This window comes from Procambarus clarkii, chromosome 41 (genome assembly GCF_040958095.1).
Source record: "Procambarus clarkii isolate CNS0578487 chromosome 41, FALCON_Pclarkii_2.0, whole genome shotgun sequence".
In the NCBI taxonomy this organism is placed as follows: domain Eukaryota; kingdom Metazoa; phylum Arthropoda; class Malacostraca; order Decapoda; family Cambaridae; genus Procambarus; species Procambarus clarkii.
This window is the reverse complement of record NC_091190.1, coordinates 27,779,051-27,800,597: the sequence shown is the minus strand read 5'-3', so window position 1 is coordinate 27,800,597 and position 21,547 is coordinate 27,779,051. Positions and strand designations below refer to the sequence as shown.

Genomic DNA, 21,547 nt, shown 5'->3' with positions numbered 1-21,547 from the left:
CACCATCCCCTGTCCGCTCCACCTTCCCCCTCCCCTCATACTCCCCACTATTACTCCCCTGTCCCCCTTGTCCTCCTACCATTCTCCACTTCCCCATTCCCACATCATCTCCACCATCCCCCACTTCCCTGTTCCATCACCCTCCCCACCATTACCCCCTCCCCTGTCCCCTTGTCCTCTTCATCATCCCCCCACTCCCGTCCCCTCGTCCTCCCCCACCATCCCACTCCTCTGTCCCCTCGTCCTCCCTACCATTCCCCACTTCCTCGTCCGATGTGTTCCCAAATGGTCTGGTGTTCCCATCAGTAAAAATAGGAACATCATGATATGATGTTCCCATCACTGAAAAATAAGAACAATTAAAAAAACGAAATGAAAAACAATGAAAAAATAAAAAAATAGACTATACTCACGAAATGAACGGCATGGTAAACAACACAGCTCATTTCCAACGCTGTGTCACACAAAATAATTAAACCAAAATGAAAATTAATCGAAATCTATATAAATTGGTCTAACTTTGATCAAGAAATTAATTTCCTTGTAATTTTTTTCAAATAATGGTTATACTGCGCATATGGTATATACTTTTATATGGAATTTCTTAAATTAGAAGTTTCACCTGTCTTTTAAGATTACTCCAGTAGAAAGGGATATTAAATAACCCCTTTACGGCACTATTAATTTTTCTAATTGTAAGAAGTCGTTGAGGAAATTCTTACAACATTGTTATCCTCAAGTAGACTTTAGATTGTTGACCAGACCACACACTAGAAAGTGAAGGGACGACGACGTTTCGATCCGTCCTGGACCATTCTCAAGTCGATTGTAACTTTAAATTATTTTTTTTAAACATATACCATAGGCTCCTATTTGAAATTTCAAGATAAAGTGCCTACCCCCTGTGTTCTAGAATCGTATATATATATAATTGTTCCAGCTGTAATGCTAGATTCATCGGGAGTTCCACTCGAAACTTTATGAACAAGTATTAGACTACTTGTGCACCGGGGAGTATTATTCAGGACTGGATTACTATTATCCAAACCAGCATTCTCGGAGATTAGAAATCATTGTCACGAGTTGAATCATTCTTGGCTGGAATCCGATTTTAAAATTCTAGACACGTGTAAGAATGGCCAGTCGGATTTGCGAATAATGGAATCCTTATATATCAGGGAGCTGCGGCCTTTGCTAAATAAAAACTTTTCGGCTGTTCAATTGTACACTGTATAATGCACAGTAGTAATGCCTTGTATTTTGATTTATAATTCATGTGGGTGTTTTTTTTTTTTTTTTTTTTTTTTTGTTTTAGTCTACCATGATTTGTCTCTTTACTTATTTCAAGTGTTGATATTGTATATTGTTATAGGTGTTTAATTAAGACTTACAATTCATTTTTGGTGTTTAGTTTTGTTTGATATTTATGTTTTTCATAAGGTTTTGTCTAGTATTTTACAATTACTTTCTATATTGCTTGTGTTTTATATACATTTTTTGTAAGTGTGTAGTCATTATTATAAATGTTGTATTAGCCTTGATTATCCACGTACTAATTATCAAGTTCACTTCGTTTGATCACTTGAGGTAAGTTTAACAGTGGTTTGGTTCATTAGTTATTTTATTATTGTATTTTTAATTAGCTTTTATTATCCATGTCCTAGTTATAATGTATCATTTGGTTTGATCACTTCAAGTACGTTTAAGTGTTTTGTTTTTCAACTTATGTCGTTTGATATTTCTTTTCTTCTGATAGGTAATTTTGTTCAGTATGAGTTCTTTGTTTGTGGCTCGGTGAGGCTGCGGGATCCAGTAATTTCAGTAGAACTTCGGTTTCAACTCTTTTTAACCCATGTCGTAGCTCAGTCGATTAAGGCAGCGTCTAGGACGCTCGCAGGTTCGAATCCTCATCACGGCCCTTGTGGATTTGTTCATTTGATGCATCACGTTATTGTGATTTGTGTGTGTAAAGACTTGGGTAAATACTGGTTCGGTAACAGAGTTGTTGATTTGTGGAACCAATTATCGCGTAACGTGGTGGAGGTGGGGTCTAGATTGTTTCAAACATGGGTTGGACATGTATGTGAGTGGGATTGGATGGTTATAAATAGGAGCTGCCTCGTATGGGCTAATAGGCATTCTGCAATTAACTTGTTTTTATTTTCTTATGTTCTTCTCTTTCCCTGATCATTTTGTCAATTCGTTTCCCCCACAAACATATACTTTTATTACCTCCTTTCTCAATAACAATTACCATACAACTTCTACTAACAGTTTAAACCCAAATATAATATGTACTTGTACATATTATTATATGTACAAGTACATATGTACTTCTATATTATATAGAAGCATATATGTACTTGTACTAATGCATGTATATACTTGTACATGAATGGACATAATAAAGAAGATACTTTTAATACCCTAATAATATCAACTCAAGACAGAACACGAAACAATAGGTATAAAATGGATAAGTTTAATTCTAGGAAAGACCTGGGTAAATACTGGATCAGTAATAACGTTGTTCATTTGTGGAACCAATTACTGTGTAACATAATAGAAGTAGGATTCCTTGATTGTTTCAAGCGCATGTTAGACATAAGAATGAGATTCGCTGGATATAAACAAATATGTGAATGAGATTGGGGTAGATATAAATAGGAGCTGCCTCGTATGGGCCAATAGGCCTTCTGCAGTTACCTTCATTCTTATGTTCTAAATGATTGATGGAAGAGATGAAAGGGTGACATGACTGAAGCGTCATATTATGTGGAGGTCAGATGCAGTGTCGTAAATATAAGTGGTGTAAACTCGCATACAGACCAGAGCACCGCTCCTGTGCCAGGTAAGTCCACCACCAGCTCACCATAGACCGTGCTACTAGGAACTTGTTCCGAGTAGCTGAATCTATAACAACAACTCATCACCACGGGAGACATCTCCCGTCACGCAGGGTGCAGTCGTACCTCCACAGATCTCCAGTATCATCTATTGATACTGGAAATGGCTCAAAAGGGCCACCACCTACGGGCTATTCATGCCCGTGCCACCTTTTGGGTGGCTTAATCTTCATCAATCACTTACAGACCACACATGCCCGAGCTACATTTGGTTCACACTTTCCTATCAGCGCTTGTATTAAACTGCAATATCAGAGAATAATAAATAAAGAATTCGTCTTTACATAGGCACAATGGACTACAGCTTTGACAAGAATCTCCGGAGTATCTACATCGACCTACGATGAGGTCCCTGCTCTCGCCGCGAAGACTGACGTGTATCAGGGAGACCTGGATGATTCAGACCACCTGAATATAACAATAGATTATCTCCAGGAGATTCACCAGAGTATGCTTGCTCCCGTCCCCGCCCTCGCCGCAAAGACTGACGAGGACACAGTGGGTCACGGAGACCTGGATATAAAGACTAACAAGAATACGATGGATCCCGTAGACATGGATATGTCGGTTAATTTCGAAGGCGATACACAATCAACTGATTCGAGTAGCAGCGTTGATGTCCTTGGGACGAATATATCAAGAGGCATTTTCGGCAGCAACGGAACTTACAGTAAGTAATCTCAATATTACTTTTATGTTTAGACTAAGATTGTGAGTAAATATGCTCTAATAGGTCATAATTCAGATAAGTTAGGGTAAATACATTAATTAACATGGGGTTAATGTGTGTAAGGTTAGGTTGGGGTAGGTGTTGTTGGGGGTGTTGAGTAGGTTTCGTTGGGGTAGGTTAGTTGAAGGGTTGTTATGTTGTCGTATTTCAGATTTTTACATCTGGGATGTTATTACATCGGTCTTCTTAGATGTGCCACCTCCCATCAGGGTACCTAGTTCAAAGTCTCTTTTTACACTCCAATGCCCCTGGAACAATACAGATGACTTCCTCAATGTAACTGGGGAACTATTATTTATTATAATATAACTGAAAAATAATTTTCTTTCCTTGTGATAGATGTGACGACTGTCGGCGAGGACAAATCTCTTCAAGTCAACTGTGTAGTCAGCCTGACGGTCGACGCCTCTGGTGTTTCCCCAGTCCAGCCAGGCGGCAGTGAAGCGTTGACTCGGCGTGGGGAAGGACCCCTTACAGTGTCTCATGGGCACCAAGGTGCTCAGCCCCCACAACGTCAGCAGCAGCAAGCAGTCGAGCAACAAAGTCATCAACACATCGAGCAACAGATTAAAGAACAATCAGTCACACCTCGAAATGTCCAGAACATAAAGCCTGAAGGTCTGCAATGGACTACAGCTTTGACAAGAATCTCCGGAGTATCTACATCGACCTACGATGAGGTCCCTGCTCTCGCCGCGAAGACTGACGTGTATCAGGGAGACCTGGATGATTCAGACCACCTGAATATAACAATAGATTATCTCCAGGAGATTCACCAGAGTATGCTTGCTCCCGTCCCCGCCCTCGCCGCAAAGACTGACGAGGACACAGTGGGTCACGGAGACCTGGATATAAAGACTAACAAGAATACGATGGATCCCGTAGACATGGATATGTCGGTTAATTTCGAAGGCGATACACAATCAACTGATTCGAGTAGCAGCGTTGATGTCCTTGGGACGAATATATCAAGAGACATTTTCAGCTGCTACGGAACTTACAGTAAGTAATCTTGCACTTTTATCTTTTTGGTAAAAATAAATTATTCACAACAACATTTGAGGCTATTTTAAGGGGCTCTAATGTTTGATAAATTTGCTCTCATTCTATTCTAGCATGTATGAGGCCGTAGGTTTGTGACGTTGTGTACCTTGACTTTAGCAAAGCGTTTGATATTGTTCCACGAGACAGGCTCTTTTTAATGACTCGGTGCTGTTTTAAAGACTCGCAGACTGGGGGGTGCTATTTTAAGTTGGCTAAGTGCTCCAATGAAATGAATCAACATAATTCTTCTTCGGAAACTTGCAGCTGGCTAAATCTGAAACAACAACATGCAGCTTAAGATTAACGTGATGTTGATATTTCAGATTTAGCTACTCGAGGTGTCCATGTAGCACGGGCTATAGTGAGCCCGTAATTGAGTTTGGTTATTCGCGATAACCTTGTTTCTGTGATATTTGGGTCTAAGTTTAAAATGGAGGAGATTCCTCCTTTTTCCCTGTTTGTTTATCGCTTCTGTTTTAGTCCACTGGTTTTTAGTCTTCTTTTATTAACATTATCTTGGTGGCGGATGTAGATACATAATGCTCACTTGAGTCCCATTCCTCAACGACTTTTCTAATTATTGTAGTCGCGGTGGAATGTGCATCTAATGCAGCTGCTGTCGTTGGATTAATGTTGAGTTTGATGCGCAGGGCCTCGGTAGCTTCACATTTCAGTAAGTAGTGCAATAGTGGCGCCTCTGCTTCTGTTTCACACCCCCCTCCCCGCTCAGCTCGTTGATGCCGTGAGGGGGGCTTAGTGGGCGGCTGCCGGAGTGTGATGCTCCTTGGGACAGTCTTCTGTCCCTTTCTAGCCTAGTGCTCCTGCTGCCGTCCTCTCCAATTATGCTGAGCACCTTTTCCTTTTCCTTCTGTTTCGTTTTTCTCCCCCCTCTTCTCCTATCTGCTTGCCGTTTCCTGCCGACCTTTTGCTTGTTAACGTTATTCCTTTGGACTTTTATTTTGACATGGTGATAACATGTCCAATAATCTCTTTGGTTTTATCAAAGGCAAAAGTACTGCGGATTGTCTCTTAAAGTGTTTGTCTAATGTGGATGACAATTGTAGAGTTTTTGTTGATCTACAAGGAGCGTTTGATAAAGCCAATGGGGAAGTAATCTTATACGAATTAGCCAATCTGGGAATAACAGGGAGATTGCTACACTGGATAAGGGATTACCTGCAAGGCAGAAAAGGTCAGGTGTATTACCAGGGATACATGTCTGAGGAACGGAGGTTTCAGTTAGGTACCCCACAAGGGGGAGTATTAAGTCCCACCTTATTCAATGTATTAATGAACAGATCAGCATCAGAGATGTATCCTCCAGGGGTCACGACGATCATATATGCTGATGACATTCTTATACAAGGCACTTCTGGGAACAAAATTCAAGATGCTCTTAACATACTTGGTACAACCTGTCACAAGTTAGGCTTAGTTATAAATGCAGATAAAACCAAATACGAGTATAGGAAACGAAGAAATATAACACTTACTCTAAATGGTGTGGAACTGAGCCGTGTACAGAAGTACAAGTATCTGGGCATGTATGTTGGATACACATGTGAGAGTAAAAATGCTGAAATAAATCATATCAGCACCTTATGTAAAGCCCGTCTGCATCCTCTAAAAGCACTGGCTTTTTCTGGTAAAGGTGTTGGGGTACCTATCTTGCGGATGTTATACATAAGCACTGTTCGATCCCTGATAGACTACGCAGCACCCGTATTGTCTTACACAGGCCAAGGCAGAATTCAAAAAATAGAGCTGATACAGAACGAGGCTATGAGGATTATTCTTGGATGTCAAAGAAATGCAATGATTGAAATAATGAGAATGGAATTAAATTTACAGAGTGTGTGTGATAGAGTCCGTGACATTAACACTAGAGTATCTATTCGTTTCATGCGGAGAAAAGGAGGGGATAAGCTGTTTGAGAGCGTTCAGACCTGCTTGAGTGACGTACACACTTCCAGGAAACTGAGGGAGACACGCTATACGAGAGGATTAGCTCATGACCTCAGGGAATACGACGTACTTGACTGCTGTAAACCCTCTCGAAAGTGTAATATGTCTGCTCCCTGGAAAGTACAGAAAATAGACGTCGAAATTGTACCCCTCAAGGTGAAAAAGATTCATCATGAACCGGGACAATTACGGTGTTTGTATGGAAGCATGATATCTCGGTTACCAAGAGGCAACAGTTTACATGTATATTGCGACGGGTCGGTGGCGGAGGATGGCAGGGCGGGGTGTGGTGTCCTAATAAGGGATTATACGGAGTTTGGGACTGTGGACAGGATAATTGAACTCCGGCTTAGTAATTATATATCATCCACACAAGCTGAACTGCAGGCCATTCTGGCGTGTTTGGAGGAAGTACGTCATGACGACAAAAATGTTTTTGTATTTGTCGATAGCCGAGGAGCACTGGAGTCCTTAAACAGTCGAAACCCAGTCTTCATGTCTATATTGGAGGACTGTAAGAGAAGAATAACTGAGATACAGCTGAAAGGTTATAGTGTGAAATTCATGTGGATTCCATCTCATGTTGGAATAGTGCTCAACGAGGTGGCGGATGACTTGGCCAAACGTGCCACATCAAAACCACAAGTTGACATTGAATGTGAATTCACAATGAGACAAATAAGAAGCAAAATCAGAAATATTCAGGCACAGGCGGGAGTGGAGAGGAGAGAGATAATGTATGAGAGTAGTCAAGCCATGCAACACTACATGTATGTGAGTCAAAACACCCATTTCACTTATGGTAAAAGGAGAAATGCTTGGAGTGACTCTGTGTACATGCGGCTCAGGCTTGGGTACAAATATTACTGGGAATATGGGATAGATGTTCATGGTAATGACACGAAGTGTAAACTATGTGGTATGTTAAGGTCTCACACCCTTGCCCATTATATTCTTGATTGTCCGTTGATTAGTGTATATAGAAACACTGAGATAAGGACTGTTCCTGAACAAATAGCCTGGATGTGTCACAACGGAAAGGTTGATGATATTCTTGAGAGATATAAGAATTTTGCACCAAGATTGTAATATTTTGTTGAATTATCTGCAGATGTCTTGCAAATTGTCTATACAGTATACCTAGGTCATAAAAGTATTTGTGTGTACGTCTGATACCATACTCCTTGTGAGGGAGGAAATGTATATTTTTACCTCTCAAAATGTTTGGTAATGTGTTTATTTGTGATGTGTGTCTATGTATATATTAACACGTTGTACTGAATGGGGTGAGAATAGCTTGAGCTACCTCATCCCTTTGTGTGTATTTTACCTCAATAAACGTATTTCAATTTCAATTTCAATTTATTTTGACGCCCGGGTGCTTGAGGAGGCATACTCTTGCACCCGTATAACTGTAGTACCCAACGTCGAGAGCGAGGGGAACCTTTTATTTTTTTATTCTTACCTTTTCAATCCCCTTTTCGTCACTGAACCCGATCTCGACGGACTGTCGGTTCTTAAGGTGGTGTTTGTGGGGCGTATACTCACGACGAACCCCTAGGAGGCCCCGGCATGATCGGCGATAGCTTCTTGTTGGGTGTTGAGCCACAATTCCTGCCTCTAATTGTGGCTCCATGGTGGGTGTGGGGGCACATTCGTGAATGAATGTTGATTTTTCGTAGCAATATCTACTGTTTCTCCTTTACCTTCTCAAGCTCGTGGGGTGGGCGACCAAGCCCCCGAGTCAGTCTGTGTTGGAAGACCGGGCTCTGTAGCCTCCGCTGCATTGGGCCCCGACCTTGCTCCTCCTTTGGCCTCTCTGACTGCTCCCCTCGGCTCCCTCCTTGTGGTTAGCCCCAAGCCCCCAGTGGTGACTACCTCGTCCCCTGACGCGGCTCCATCTCTAGTTGTAACTTCTGCGCCTTTTAACCCCTCTCTCTCTCTCTGGGGGTTCTCAACGCCGTCCTCGTCACGGCCGCCCTTCCCGTTCTGATACCTATCAAGCTTTGTTTGGTCCCGCTTCGTGGGCCAAATATTTTGATCTCCTCCTTCTTGATTCTGCGCCTCCTGACGATTTCTCCCTCCATCGACATCTCGTTGATTCCGTGGATGCCTCTGTTACCTTCAACCCCACTCATCTCGGTACCCGTGTCATTGCTGCTCCCTCTCAGGATGCAGCTTTCCGCTTGGCTGCTTTATCCTGCCTTGGCGAGACCTCTGTTCGGGTCTCAAAGAACGTTCAGTTGAACGCCAGTGTTGGCACTATTCTCCTCCCGCCCCATGTTGCGACCGGTGTTCGGGATCTGCGAGACTGCCTCGACGATATTCGACATATCCTTGATGCCCAGGGCCATTCTATTCTTCAACACAAGACAGAATGCGAAACAATGGTTATAAATTGGATTGGTTTAGATTTAGGAAAGACTTGGGTAAATACTGGTTCGGTAACAGGGTTGTTGGTTTGTGGAACCAATTATCGCGTAACATGGTGAAGGTGGGGTCTCTCAAATGTTTCAAGCGTGGGTTGGACATGTATTTGAGTGGGATTGGGTGATTATAGATAGGAGCTGCCTCGTATCGGCCAAAAGGCATTCTGCAATTAACTTTGTTTTTATGTTCTTATGTTCTTCTTTCCCTGATCATTTTGTCAATTCATTTCCCCCACAAACACATACTTTTATTACCTCCTTTCTCGATAACAATTTCCATACCACTATCTACTAACAGTTTAAACCCAAACAAATAATGCATATATGCATTATGCAATATAAAGTGTATGAATGGACATAAAGAAGATATTATGGTATTAAAAGTAACACAAGACAGAACACGAAACAATGGGTTTAAATTGGATAAGTCTAGGAAAGACCTGGGTAAATACTGGATCAGTAATAGAGTTGTTGATTTGTGGAACCAATTACCGTGTAACATAATAGAAGTAGGATCCCTTGATTGTTTCAAGCGTATGTGTAACGCTTGAAACATACGCTTGAGGGCCAATAGGCCTTCCGCAGTTACCTTCATTCTTATGTTCTAAATGATTGATGGAAGAGATGAAAGGGTGACATGACTAAAGCGTCATATTATGTGGAGATCAGATGCAGTGTAGCAAATATAAGTGGTGTAAGCTCACTTACAGACCACACATACCCGAGCTACATTTGGTTCACTTTCCTATCAGCGCTTGTATTAAACTATATATACTCTATAATTCAGAGTATATAAATAATTCGTCTTTACATAGGCACAATGGATAAGAGCTTCGACAGGAATCTCCGGAGTATGTCTACATCAACCTACGATGAGGTCCCTGCCCTCGCCGTGAAGACTGACGTGGATCAGGGAGACCTGGATGATATGGTGGATCCCGACCACCTGATTATAACATTAGAATATCTCCAGGCGATTCACCAGAGACTGCTTGCTCTCGACGATGAGGTCCCCGCCCTCGCCGCAAAGACTGACGAGGACACAGTGGATCACGGAGACCTAGATATAAAGACTAACAAGAATATGATGGATCCCGTAGACATGGATATGTCAGTTAATTTCGAAGGCGATACACAATCAACTGGTTCGAGTAGCAGCGTTGATGTCTTTGAGACGAATATATCAAGAGACATTTTCGGCAGCAATGGAACTTGCAGTAAGTAATCTCAATATTACTTTTATCTTTTTAGGTAAAAATGAATTATTCACAACATTTGAGGCTTTTTTAAGGGTCTCTAATGTTTGATAAATTTGCTCTCATTCTATTCTAGCATGTATGAGGCCGTAGGTTTGTGACGTTGTGTACCTTGACTTTAGCAAAGCGTTTGATATTGTTCCACGAGACAGGCTCTTTACAAAGATAAAGACTCGCAGCATTTGGGGGTGCTATTTTAAGTTGGCTAAGTGCTGCAAATGAAACGGTATAATTCTTCTTCTTTGGAAACGGTCAATTTGCACGAAGGTTCTCCCGATGACTGCACGAGTGGTGATGTTGATAGATGTGGCACTTTCGGTGACGCATCAATGTCACTGAAAGTGACGTTGACAGGAAAGTGACCAAAATGTTCACAATTTGGTTGGAAGTTATCGATGTCTATTTTTGTGAGGATAATGAGAAAAAAAACATAAGAGTAGAAATGGGCTTAAGATAGCAAAGATGAGAGGTTGTGTTAATGGTGGTATCCAAGTGTTGCTGTTTTATGAAAGGTATGTGGTTTAGTATGTGACTGAGATTGTGAGTAAATGTTGGTCGCAATTCAGATAAGTTAGGGTAAATTATGGTAGGGTGAGTTAGAGTACATTAATTAATATGGGTTAATGTGTGTAAGGTTAGGTTGGGGTAGGTGTTGTTGGGGGTGTTGAGTAGGTTTCGTTGGGGTAGGTTAGTTGAAGGGTTGTTATGTTGTCGTATTTCAGATTTTTACATCTGGGATGTTATTACATCGGTCTTCTTAGACGTGCCACCTCCCATCAGGGTACCTAGTTCAAAGTCTCTTGTTACAATCCAATGCCCCTGGAACAATACAGATGACTTCCTCGATAATCTTCCCCCAGACACAATTCAGATTAAATGCTGGTTACGAAGATCGAGAAAGGCTCATTGACTTCATGCTCCACAAGGAAGATGAACGTGCCATTTACTGGGTTTGAATTACTCATGGCCCTAAACAAAGGTAAAGCCATATCCCCCGGTGAGGATGGTATCACTTATGACATATTGTGTCTACTTCTTTTAGTACCCGGGAATCCCCTGCTTGAGCTGTATTATATGAGCTATGTAACTGAGGAACTTCCTGTCTCTTGGACCAACAGCATAATCATTCCAATTCCCAAGCCAAATCAAGCGAATGCTTTCCACCCAATTTCCCTTTGGAAGATGTGTCGTGGGAGTGTAGTTTATGGGTTTTTTTCACTCTGGGAGGTTTGTACAGTTGAGGATTTCTTACTCTTGTTGCCGGTGGTTAGAGTTTGTGGCAAGTCAGCCTTGGGAGCGAGTTGGGGTGGCGTGCTAAGGAGTTTTTTCGTCGTCAGTCAAACGATGTGTTTTGTTTGTCATAGTTTTTGCGTCTGTGTCTGAATGTAATGTCATGTTTGCCACCACAGTTTGAGCAGGCAAGTTTATCTGATGCACATTTTTGTGTGGTCTCTGTTTACCTCTGTATGATGGCGGCGTTGCACCTCTGATCTGTTTGCCTTACTGTGATGTTTACTCTCCTGGATCCTCCTCTATGACCGGGTGACGATCATGATCTTTGTGTGTGCCATGTAACAGTAGTTTCCCAAAACCCTCAACGATATCATGAATGTTTGTAGAAGAGACGCTGTTTGTACCTCCAGCCGTCGCCATGTCGGAACATCCCCTCATATAAATATTCAGAGTGGGGAACCTTTTGTAAATGCCATAAGGCTCTGTCTTGGGACGTTTAGAATCCGGATTGCGCGGCAATATTCGTAAATATGCTGAAATTGAAATTGAAATAAGTTTATTGAGGTAAAATACACACAAAGGGATGAGGTAGCTCAAGCTATTCTCACCCCATTCAGTACAACGTGTTAATATATACATAGACACACATCACAAATAAACACATTACCAAACATTCTGAGAGGTAAAAATATACATTTCCTCCCTCACAAGTAGTATGTTATCAGACGTACACACAAATACTTTTATGACCTAGGTATACTGTATAGACAATTTGCAAGACACCTGCAGATAATTCAACAAAATATTACAATCTTGGTGCAAAATTCTTATATCTCTCAAGAATATCATCAACCTTTCCGTTGTGACACATCCAGGCTATTTGTTCAGGAACAGTCCTTATCTCAGTGTTTCTATATACATTAATCAACGGACAATCAAGAATATAATGGGCAAGGGTGTGAGACCTTAACATACCACATAGTTTACACTTCGTGTCATTACCATGAACATCTATTCCATATTCCCAGTAATATTTGTACCCAAGCCTGAGCCGCATGTACACAGTCACTCCAAGCATTTCTCCTTTTACCATAAGTGAAATGGGTGTTTTGACTCACATACATGTAGTGTTGCATGGTTTGACTTCTCTCATACATTATCTCTCTCCTCTCCACTCCCGCTTGTGCCTGAATATTTCTGATTTTGCTTCTTATTTGTCTCATTGTGAATTCACATTCAATGTCAACTTGTGGTTTTGATGTGGCACGTTTGGCCAAGTCATCCGCCACCTCGTTGAGCACTATTCCAACATGAGATGGAATCCACATGAATTTCACACTATAACCTTTCAGCTGTATCTCAGTTATTCTTCTCTTACAGTCCTCCACTATAGACATGAAGACTGGGTTTCGACTGTTTAAGGACTCCAGTGCTCCTCGGCTATCGACAAATACAAAAACATTTTTGTCGTCATGACGTACTTCCTCCAAACACGCCAGAATGGCCTGCAGTTCAGCTTGTGTGGATGATATATAATTACTAAGCCGGAGTTCAATTATCCTGTCCACAGTCCCAAACTCCGTATAATCCCTTATTAGGACACCACACCCTGCCCTGCCATCTTCCGCCACCGACCCGTCGCAATATACATGTAAACTGTTGCCTCTTGGTAACCGAGATATCATGCTTCCATACAAACACCGTAATTGTCCCGGTTCATGATGAATCTTTTTCACCTTGAGGGGTACAATTTCGACGTCTATTTTCTGTACTTTCCAGGGAGCAGACATATTACACTGTCGAGAGGGTTTACAGCAGTCAAGTACGTCGTATTCCCTGAGGTCATGAGCAAATCCTCTCGTATAGCGTGTCTCCCTCAGTTTCCTGGAAGTGTGTACGTCACTCAAGCAGGTCTGAACGCTCTCAAACAGCTTATCCCCTCCTTTTCTCCGCATGAAACGAATAGATACTCTAGTGTTAATGTCACGGACTCTATCACACACACTCTGTAAATTTAATTCCATTCTCATTATTTCAATCATTGCATTTCTTTGACATCCAAGAATAATCCTCATAGCCTCGTTCTGTATCAGCTCTATTTTTTGAATTCTGCCTTGGCCTGTGTAAGACAATACGGGTGCTGCGTAGTCTATCAGGGACCGAACAGTGCTTATGTATAACATCCGTAAGATAGGTACCCCAACACCTTTACCAGAAAAAGCCAGTGCTTTTAGAGGATGCAGACGGGCTTTACATAAGGTGCTGATATGATTTATTTCAGCATTTTTGCTCTCACATGTGTATCCAACATACATGCCCAGATACTTGTACTTCTGTACACGGCTCAGTTCCACACCATTTAGAGTAAGTGTTATATTTCTTCGTTTCCTATACTCGTATTTGGTTTTATCTGCATTTATAACTAAGCCTAACTTGTGACAGGTTGTACCAAGTATGTTAAGAGCATCTTGAATTTTGTTCCCAGAAGTGCCTTGTATAAGAATGTCATCAGCATATATGATCGTCGTGACCCCTGGAGGATACATCTCTGATGCTAATCTGTTCATTAATACATTGAATAAGGTGGGACTTAATACTCCCCCTTGTGGGGTACCTAACTGAAACCTCCGTTCCTCAGACATGTATCCCTGGTAATACACCTGACCTTTTCTGCCTTGTAGATAATCCCTTATCCAGTGTAGCAATCTCCCTGTTATTCCCAGATTGGCTAATTCGTATAAGATTACTTCCCCATTGGCTTTATCAAACGCTCCTTGTAGATCAACAAAAACTCTACAATTGTCATCCACATTAGACAAGCACTTTAAGAGACAATCCGCAGTACTTTTGCCTTTGATAAAACCAAAGAGATTACTGGACATGTTATCACCTACAAGGTAGAGTAGCCTATTTAACAAAATCCTTTCCATCATTTTACAAAAGCAGGATATTAAGGAGACAGGTCTGTAGCCTCCGATTGACTTAGGGATAGGAATGATGACAGCCTCTTTCCATTTTCTTGGTAACTTTCCCTCTCTATAACTCATATTAAACAAATCAAGTAAGGGATTAGGTTTCATACCGGCTAAATAATTATGTCATACGTTACTCCATCTTTTCCCGGAGCAGTGGAACTGCCACTTTTTATAGCATCCAGTAGCTCATCGTGGGTTATCTCAGTGCATGTTATAGATCTTGTATTTAAGGCACATAAAGTTACTCCATTTCTAATATTTTCCCATGACTCAATGGTGACTCTCGTGTCTGCAGGTAAGGACTCCATACCAGCAGCACTTGCCCATTTATCTACTAACTCATTAGCAACTTTCCCTGGATCTGAGTGAGCAATGAATTTGGTCTTACAACCCCTGACTTTATTTACTGCTCTCCATATGTCTTTAAGGTTCTTAGTATTACCAATGGACTGAGCAAATTCTTGCCAGTATCTGTCCCGCGCCTCCTTCCTCACCTGACTGCATTCCCTAGCCACTTCCAACATTGTATTTTTCTCTTCATCCCTCATTCCATTTTTTAACCATGCTTTATGCGCACTCCGTAGCATTCTCTCCCATCCCTTGACTTGCTGATCATTGGAATATTTAAATTTCTTAGGTCCGTGCGTCTTGCTTCCCCTGCCCCCGTTATTTTCCCTCTGTACTAATTTCTCTATGTTCTCGACCATGTCCTCGTAAAAACTATCAACGCAGAGCGGCGTGTAATGTTGATACCAATCTCCCATATTTTGAATAAAGTAATTTTTCATATCTTTATTAATATTTAGCCTTTTCCTTTGAAAGTGGACTTGTTTTTTCCCCAGTGGTAATTCAACGTTCAAGGCACAGTGGTCACTAAGTAGTTCCCGAACAACCCGAGCCTCCCCCATAATCCCCTGAGAGTTTAAAACGCAGGCATAGTCAAGCCGTCCTCCCCTGATGTGAGTTGGTTCATTGTTTCCCAAGAGACAGGTATCTGGATGATCTTGTAGAAACTGTAACCACTTGACCCCATTAGTATTAATACTACCTACTGTCCCAAGGCTTGTGTGCCGAGCATTAAGGTCCCCAATGACCAGTGAAGGATTAGTATAAATGCAGTCAGGTAAATAGTTAGCGTCGAAGCAGTTCCTGGATACATACAAATTAACTACAATAAATTCCCCTTCCCTTAATGATAATTTAACACAGACACTCTCTATACCTTGCGTTTTTGATGGCGGTTCTACTAACTCTGCTGGTATGGAGTTCTTAACATAAATCGACGTGCCTCTGATGTTATTTGCGGCGAAGAGGTGAAACCCTTTATAGCCATTTAATTTCAATAATCCTTCATTCCTATCCCCTGTCTCTTGGAGAGCTACAACATCAATATCATTTCCCATCACATAACTATGAACATCTGTAACCCTGTTTCTCAAACCATTAACATTCCATGACAACACTTTCAGTCTAGGGTGATCCATTATTAATCAATTCACTGTCTAAGTCATCCACAATAAGTTCACTAAATGATAGCCATACCTTGTATAACATCTCCCACCTCCTCCCAAGTTCACCAGTAAAAGCGACATTGCGATTCTCAAGAGATTTTTTCAGCCCTGAGACGTCCATTATTGGCCCAAATGATTCTTTCATTTTATGTGTAATTATAGGGTTCTTCCTTTCCCTACGACTATCATCATTCACACACACTTCACTTTCCTTCATTTCATCACTCAATATTTCATTTTTGTCCTCAACCACTATATTCTGACTATCCTTCACCGTTTTGTGATTTTCCTTGACCTCCTGAACGTTTAATTTAGCCTCGATGGACTCGATTCTCTGCCCAAGATTTTGGAGGAACTCACCAACTTTTTTAAGTTCAGCCCACACTTCCTTGACCATATTATTATGACCCTCTTTCTGAGCCACAGTAGCCACTTCACTCACCGTTACACTGTCACTGCCGGAGTCCTGAGTGGTGGCGTGGCTGCTTGTTGCTGGAGCCTGCCTAAGTAAAGGTGACTCCTTTACCCACGCATTCGTCCGGTTCACTGGCACTGTTTGGGGCAGACTGTTTTTCTGTGCTCCCGGTGTCTGGGTAAGAGCTCTTGCTTGCTCTGTAACATTCACCGGCCGGAGAACAGCCATACTCGGCCTCTTGCTACACACAGCCGAGCTCGCATTGTGAACACCTCCACAGTTGCAGCATCTGGGAACTATTTTCTCACCCAGATTCAGTCTGTTTCTACACACAGTAGAGAGGTGAGACTTTCCGCAGAAACGACATCGTGGATCATTTTGACAGCTCCAGGATTTATGCCCCCATCTGCAGCATTTCAGGCATATTATGGGCTCTTCCACATACTTTGCTACATGCCTGTAGCCAGCCCCGGTGATGAACACTTTCTCGGGTACGTCGCCTCTCACTAGAGCCACCACCTGACTCCTAGCTTCACCTTTAATAAGGTGACGCTTGGCCCACACAAATCGTTGGTCGTCGAGTATAAACTCGGGGTCCAGAATCTGAGGGTATTTATAGATAATTACCTTCGTCAGCTTCTCGTTCCCCTCCGGTATTTCCATAAGAATTCCATCATATCCTTGCTGGCTAAGAAACGTCACTGCCTCCATAGAACCTACCGTTAAGTAAGGTCTGTTTACACCTTCCTTCAGCAGGGGCTCGAACTTGCGGTGTTCTCTTCCGAGTTTGACGGTCCACAGCAGCTTCTGATGATAGGCCAACGTGCATGAGGCAGGGAAGAGAAGCCTCCATCTCCGCTGACCCTCACCTTCCTCACATCGTTCCGTCCGTTTGTCTGCATCAGTCTCGGCGTCGTTCTTCATTCTCTTATCGTTTCCGTTAAGTGTATTACTGTCCACACTACGCCTTGCCTCCTATCTTCTTCGTTTCTTCTTATTCCTTGTCAGAACTTCTAGATACTCGCCCTCCTCGTCTGACTGGCTGCTTTCAGAGGCCATGTTAATAACGCCGTGAGAAGTAGCCATGTCTTCTGGTGACTGAGTCTCCATCTCAGTACCCAGCATGGGGGGAGGGGGGGGGAAGGTGCGGAGCAGGTATCTTGACCCGACCGCGTCCCAGGTAAGACTGGTAAATATGCTTGAAATACAAAAATTGGCTGGAAATATATGCATTTTATGTATAAGCTGGCTGCCTGTCTACTGACACATTGAATTATAATGAACACTGTTTCAGCTGTATCCTGTTCTTAGGCCCATTTAAATTATTGGGTTAAATTTTGGTCGTCATACTATAAAATGGACACAGTTAATCCCACAAATGGATTAACTGTTCGTTCGACTCCCGTCCTTACCTTGTATGTTGACACTGGCTTCCTGTGTCTCCAGGACCGCCGTGATCTCTACTGTCTTCGCTATCTTGCGCGGTTCTTACAACATCCTTCCTCTCGCCTCTGTCGTGCTTTAACTTTTACCCCTCCTGCGGTTCCTGTTCCTCTTCACCACCTCCCTTTTTCTGTCCAGTTATCTCGCTTACAGGATTCTCTTTCCGTTCGTGTTTCTAATGTTTCTCCTCGTGTTGTTCCTTTGCTCCCGTGGAGAGTCCCCCTTCCGCAGTTTTGTACATCCTTGACCCGCATCACTAAAGCTTTTACCCCTCCTATGGTTCTAAAACGCCTTTTCTTTGAGCACTTTTCTTCTCGCTCCCGCTCCGTTTCTGTCTTCACCGATGGGTCCAAGTCTGCGGACGGTGTTGGCTACTCTGCTGTTTTTCCTGATCACACTTATATGTATCAGTTACCTCTGGAGGCTAGCATCTTTACAGAGGACCTTTATGCTATTCTCTATGCTCTTCGTCTCCTGCTTTCTCGTTGTCAGTCTTCCTTTGTAGTTGTTGTTGACTCTCGTAGTGCCCTCATGGCTCTCGGGTCCCTTAATCCGGTTCATTCAGTAGTTGTCGAGATCCAGCATTGGCTGTTTCTTGTTCACAGTAAATTTAAGTCGGTTGAGTTTTGTTGGGTTCCCAGCCATATTGGCGTGTCTTTAAATGAGCGTGCGGATGCTGCCGCCAAGGAAGCTGTCCGCTCTTGTCCCATCTCTCGTAAAGGTATTCCATATTCTGACTTTTACCCGGTTATCCATTCCTCCATTCTTACCCATTGGCAGCCTTCTTGGTCGTCTGTTACTGGTAACAAACTACGTACTCTTAAATGTTGTTTCCTCGTGGCCGTCCTCCTACCACCGTAACCGGCGATGGGAAACAGCTCTGGCGAGGTTGCGTATTGGCCATACTCGCTTAACCCATGGTCACTTGATGGAGCGCCACCCTGCGCCTTATTGTCCTAATTGCATTGTCCCTCTTACGGTCGTGCATGTCCTGACTTCCAGGACGAGCGTGTCTTGCTTTCCGACCGCCCCTCGCGGTCACCTGACCCTCAATAGAATTCTTGGTGACTCAGATACTTTTGATATCGTTCGCCTCGTGCGTTTTTGTTCTCGTATTGGCATCCTTGGTGATATATAGCGCCCTCTTATTATTCTGCACATTTGATGGTGCTACATAGCCTTCCCGGTTTGGTGCCTTCTTTTGATAATTGCTTGCTTACTTTTGCTTTTTTGTTTCAGGCTGCAAGGGCATCCCACTGATTTGAGCATTCAATAAAAACAGGGGTCGTGTATCCCCTATAATCTGAAATATTTGGACCATGTTATTTACAACTGACAGCTAAAAATATATTATATATAAGAAACTAAGAAGTTCATTATGAACTGTATGGGTTAAGGCATAATACTTTGTTGTTATTGAACAAATACACAATTATTTATTATAATTGAAAAATAATTTTCTTTCCTTGTGATAGATGTGACGACTGTCGGCGAGGACAAATCTCCTCAAGTCAAGAGTGTAGTCAGCCTGACGGTCGACGCGTCTGGTGTTTCCCCAGTCGAGCTCCAATATAGCAAACAGATTAAAGAACACTTTAACCCGTATCTCAAGGTCACCTGTTCCTTGTGTGGTATTTGTTTTTCACGCCAAGCATTTCTTACGAGACATATGAAAGTCCATGGTTTTAACCAAAGACACAAGTGTTTCTTGTGTGGTATTTCTTTTTCACGCAAAACATTACTTATGAAACATATGAAAGCTGGTTGTAAGCAAAGGTGTTCCTTGTGTGGTATTTCTTTTTCAAGCAAAGCATTTCTTAAGAATCATAAGAAAGCCCATGGTGCTAACCAAAGATACAAGTGTTCCATGTGTAATTGTTCTTACACCCAGGCACGCAGCCTTGACAAACATTTACTTGCTCATAAGGCATCGATGCCCTCCAATAATATTATTCTCTCACAGCGGCAAGATTTGCCAAGCATCTCGGCTCCTGTTAAGCCAAGAACCTCGGTTCCTCTTCAGCCAAGAACCTCGGTAAATACAAGTCAATACAAGGCTTCATTTGCTCCTCGGCTGTCGAAAGATATACGTCAAGGTCATTTTAACACATGTTTCCCCTGTTACTTGTGTGGTATCATATATTCAAAACTAGCATTTCTTACGAACCACATGAAAGCCCATGGTGCTAACCGAAAATACAAGTGTTCAAAGTGCGATTGTTCATACAGTCAGACACGCAATCTTGACAAACATTTACTTGGTCATAAGGCATCGATGCAAGAGGACCTGCCAAGCTCGATCGACATCTCGGCCACATAATATTTTGTTTGCTTCTCCACTCTCACGCTAAGGTTAATTTTAACAATCTAAACAAATCAAAAAGTTTCGTTGACCCATAGTTTTTATTTCATCTGTGTGGTATTTCTTGTACAAAGGAAATCTTAGAAACCACATGAAGAACCACGGGACTAACAAGATATTAGTGTTCTATATGCATTTATGCTTTTATTAAAAAAAATCTGATGGATCTGAATGATTATTTCTCAGACTGACAATATAATTTACTTTACCGTCTTGCTTTATGAGTGGAGTGATATTTGTATTTTCACAATATTTTAGAAAAAGTTAATTTTAAAATGATTATAAACAATTAAAATAATTTATGATTGTAAATTTAAAATAATCGTTGTCAAATGATTAAAAATAATGTAAAATTGAATTGTTCGAATTTTTTATAAATACACGCTAAAGGAACCACTGTTTTCTCATAAACTCTTATGACTTTACACCATATGATGATTGTGTACTATGAATATTTTTTAATGTTTATACCGTGAATTTTATTTGTTACTTGTTGCACTATGAGACTGTGAGTGTTTGTTACAGTGTGATTGTTAGTGTGTGATTAATCAAGCTACAAATATCCGGGGGGTTCCAGAAATTCGCGACCTTGAGTTTTGCCAAAAGGGTTAATTTTCCAAGATCTTGACTTATTTTAAGATGACGTAGTTCTTTTAGATGTCTTTTGTTCCGCGTTTAAGGTGGCGTGGAATAAAATTTGCATGTAGCACGGCCTACAGTGAGCCTGTAATAGATTTCGGTTCAAGAGGACGTATATCTGATCCTATGGCACATAAATAATTCAAATACCGTTTTAAAGCTATTGTGTGGCTCTCTACATTTTATTTTGTTCATTTTTTAAATCAAATAAAATAATAAATAAATGTTAAAATAAAAGGTTCAAATAAAAAAATGTTTCCTTAAATGACCTTAAATTTAACCTTGGAAAGGTCATTTGACTTCAACCCGGATTTTTCAAGCTCAATCCATTTATCGGTATAAATGTTGTACCAATAAATATTATCTTGGGTGATTTTTGGCCGCTGGCGGCGAAAATCGCGCTATTTTTGGCCGGTAGCGGCGAAAATCGCGCGATTTTTGCCCGCCAGCTGCGAAAATCGCATGGATTTTGGCCGCTAGCGGCGAAAATCGCGCGGTTTTTGGCCGGTAGCGGCAAAAATCGAGCGATTTTTGCCCGCCAGCTGCGAAAATCGCATGGTTTTTTGCCGCTAGCGCCGAAAATTGCGCGATTCTTGCTCGCCAGCTGCGAATATCGCATGGTTTTTGACCGGTAGCGGC

The 21,547-nt window shown here is 41.9% G+C and overlaps 1 protein-coding gene across 2 annotated transcripts; it reads left to right on the top strand.

Moving 5' to 3' along the window:
- Window positions 1–1,568: 1,568 nt before the first annotated feature.
- LOC123761169 (uncharacterized) lies at window positions 1,569–21,161 on the top strand. 2 transcript variants are annotated; one of them, XM_069339492.1, is made up of 5 exons: window positions 1,569–1,587; window positions 3,195–3,576; window positions 3,976–4,638; window positions 9,890–10,291; window positions 19,383–21,161. In XM_069339492.1, exons 2-5 carry the CDS (start codon window positions 3,357–3,359, stop codon window positions 20,225–20,227), a joined length of 2,130 nt encoding a protein of 709 aa, XP_069195593.1. In that variant the 5' UTR covers window positions 1,569–1,587; window positions 3,195–3,356; the 3' UTR covers window positions 20,228–21,161. The 2 variants fall into 2 exon arrangements, with proteins under 2 accessions (XP_069195593.1, XP_069195594.1); XM_069339493.1 differs by lacking the exon at window positions 9,890–10,291.
- Window positions 21,162–21,547: the final 386 nt, after the last annotated feature.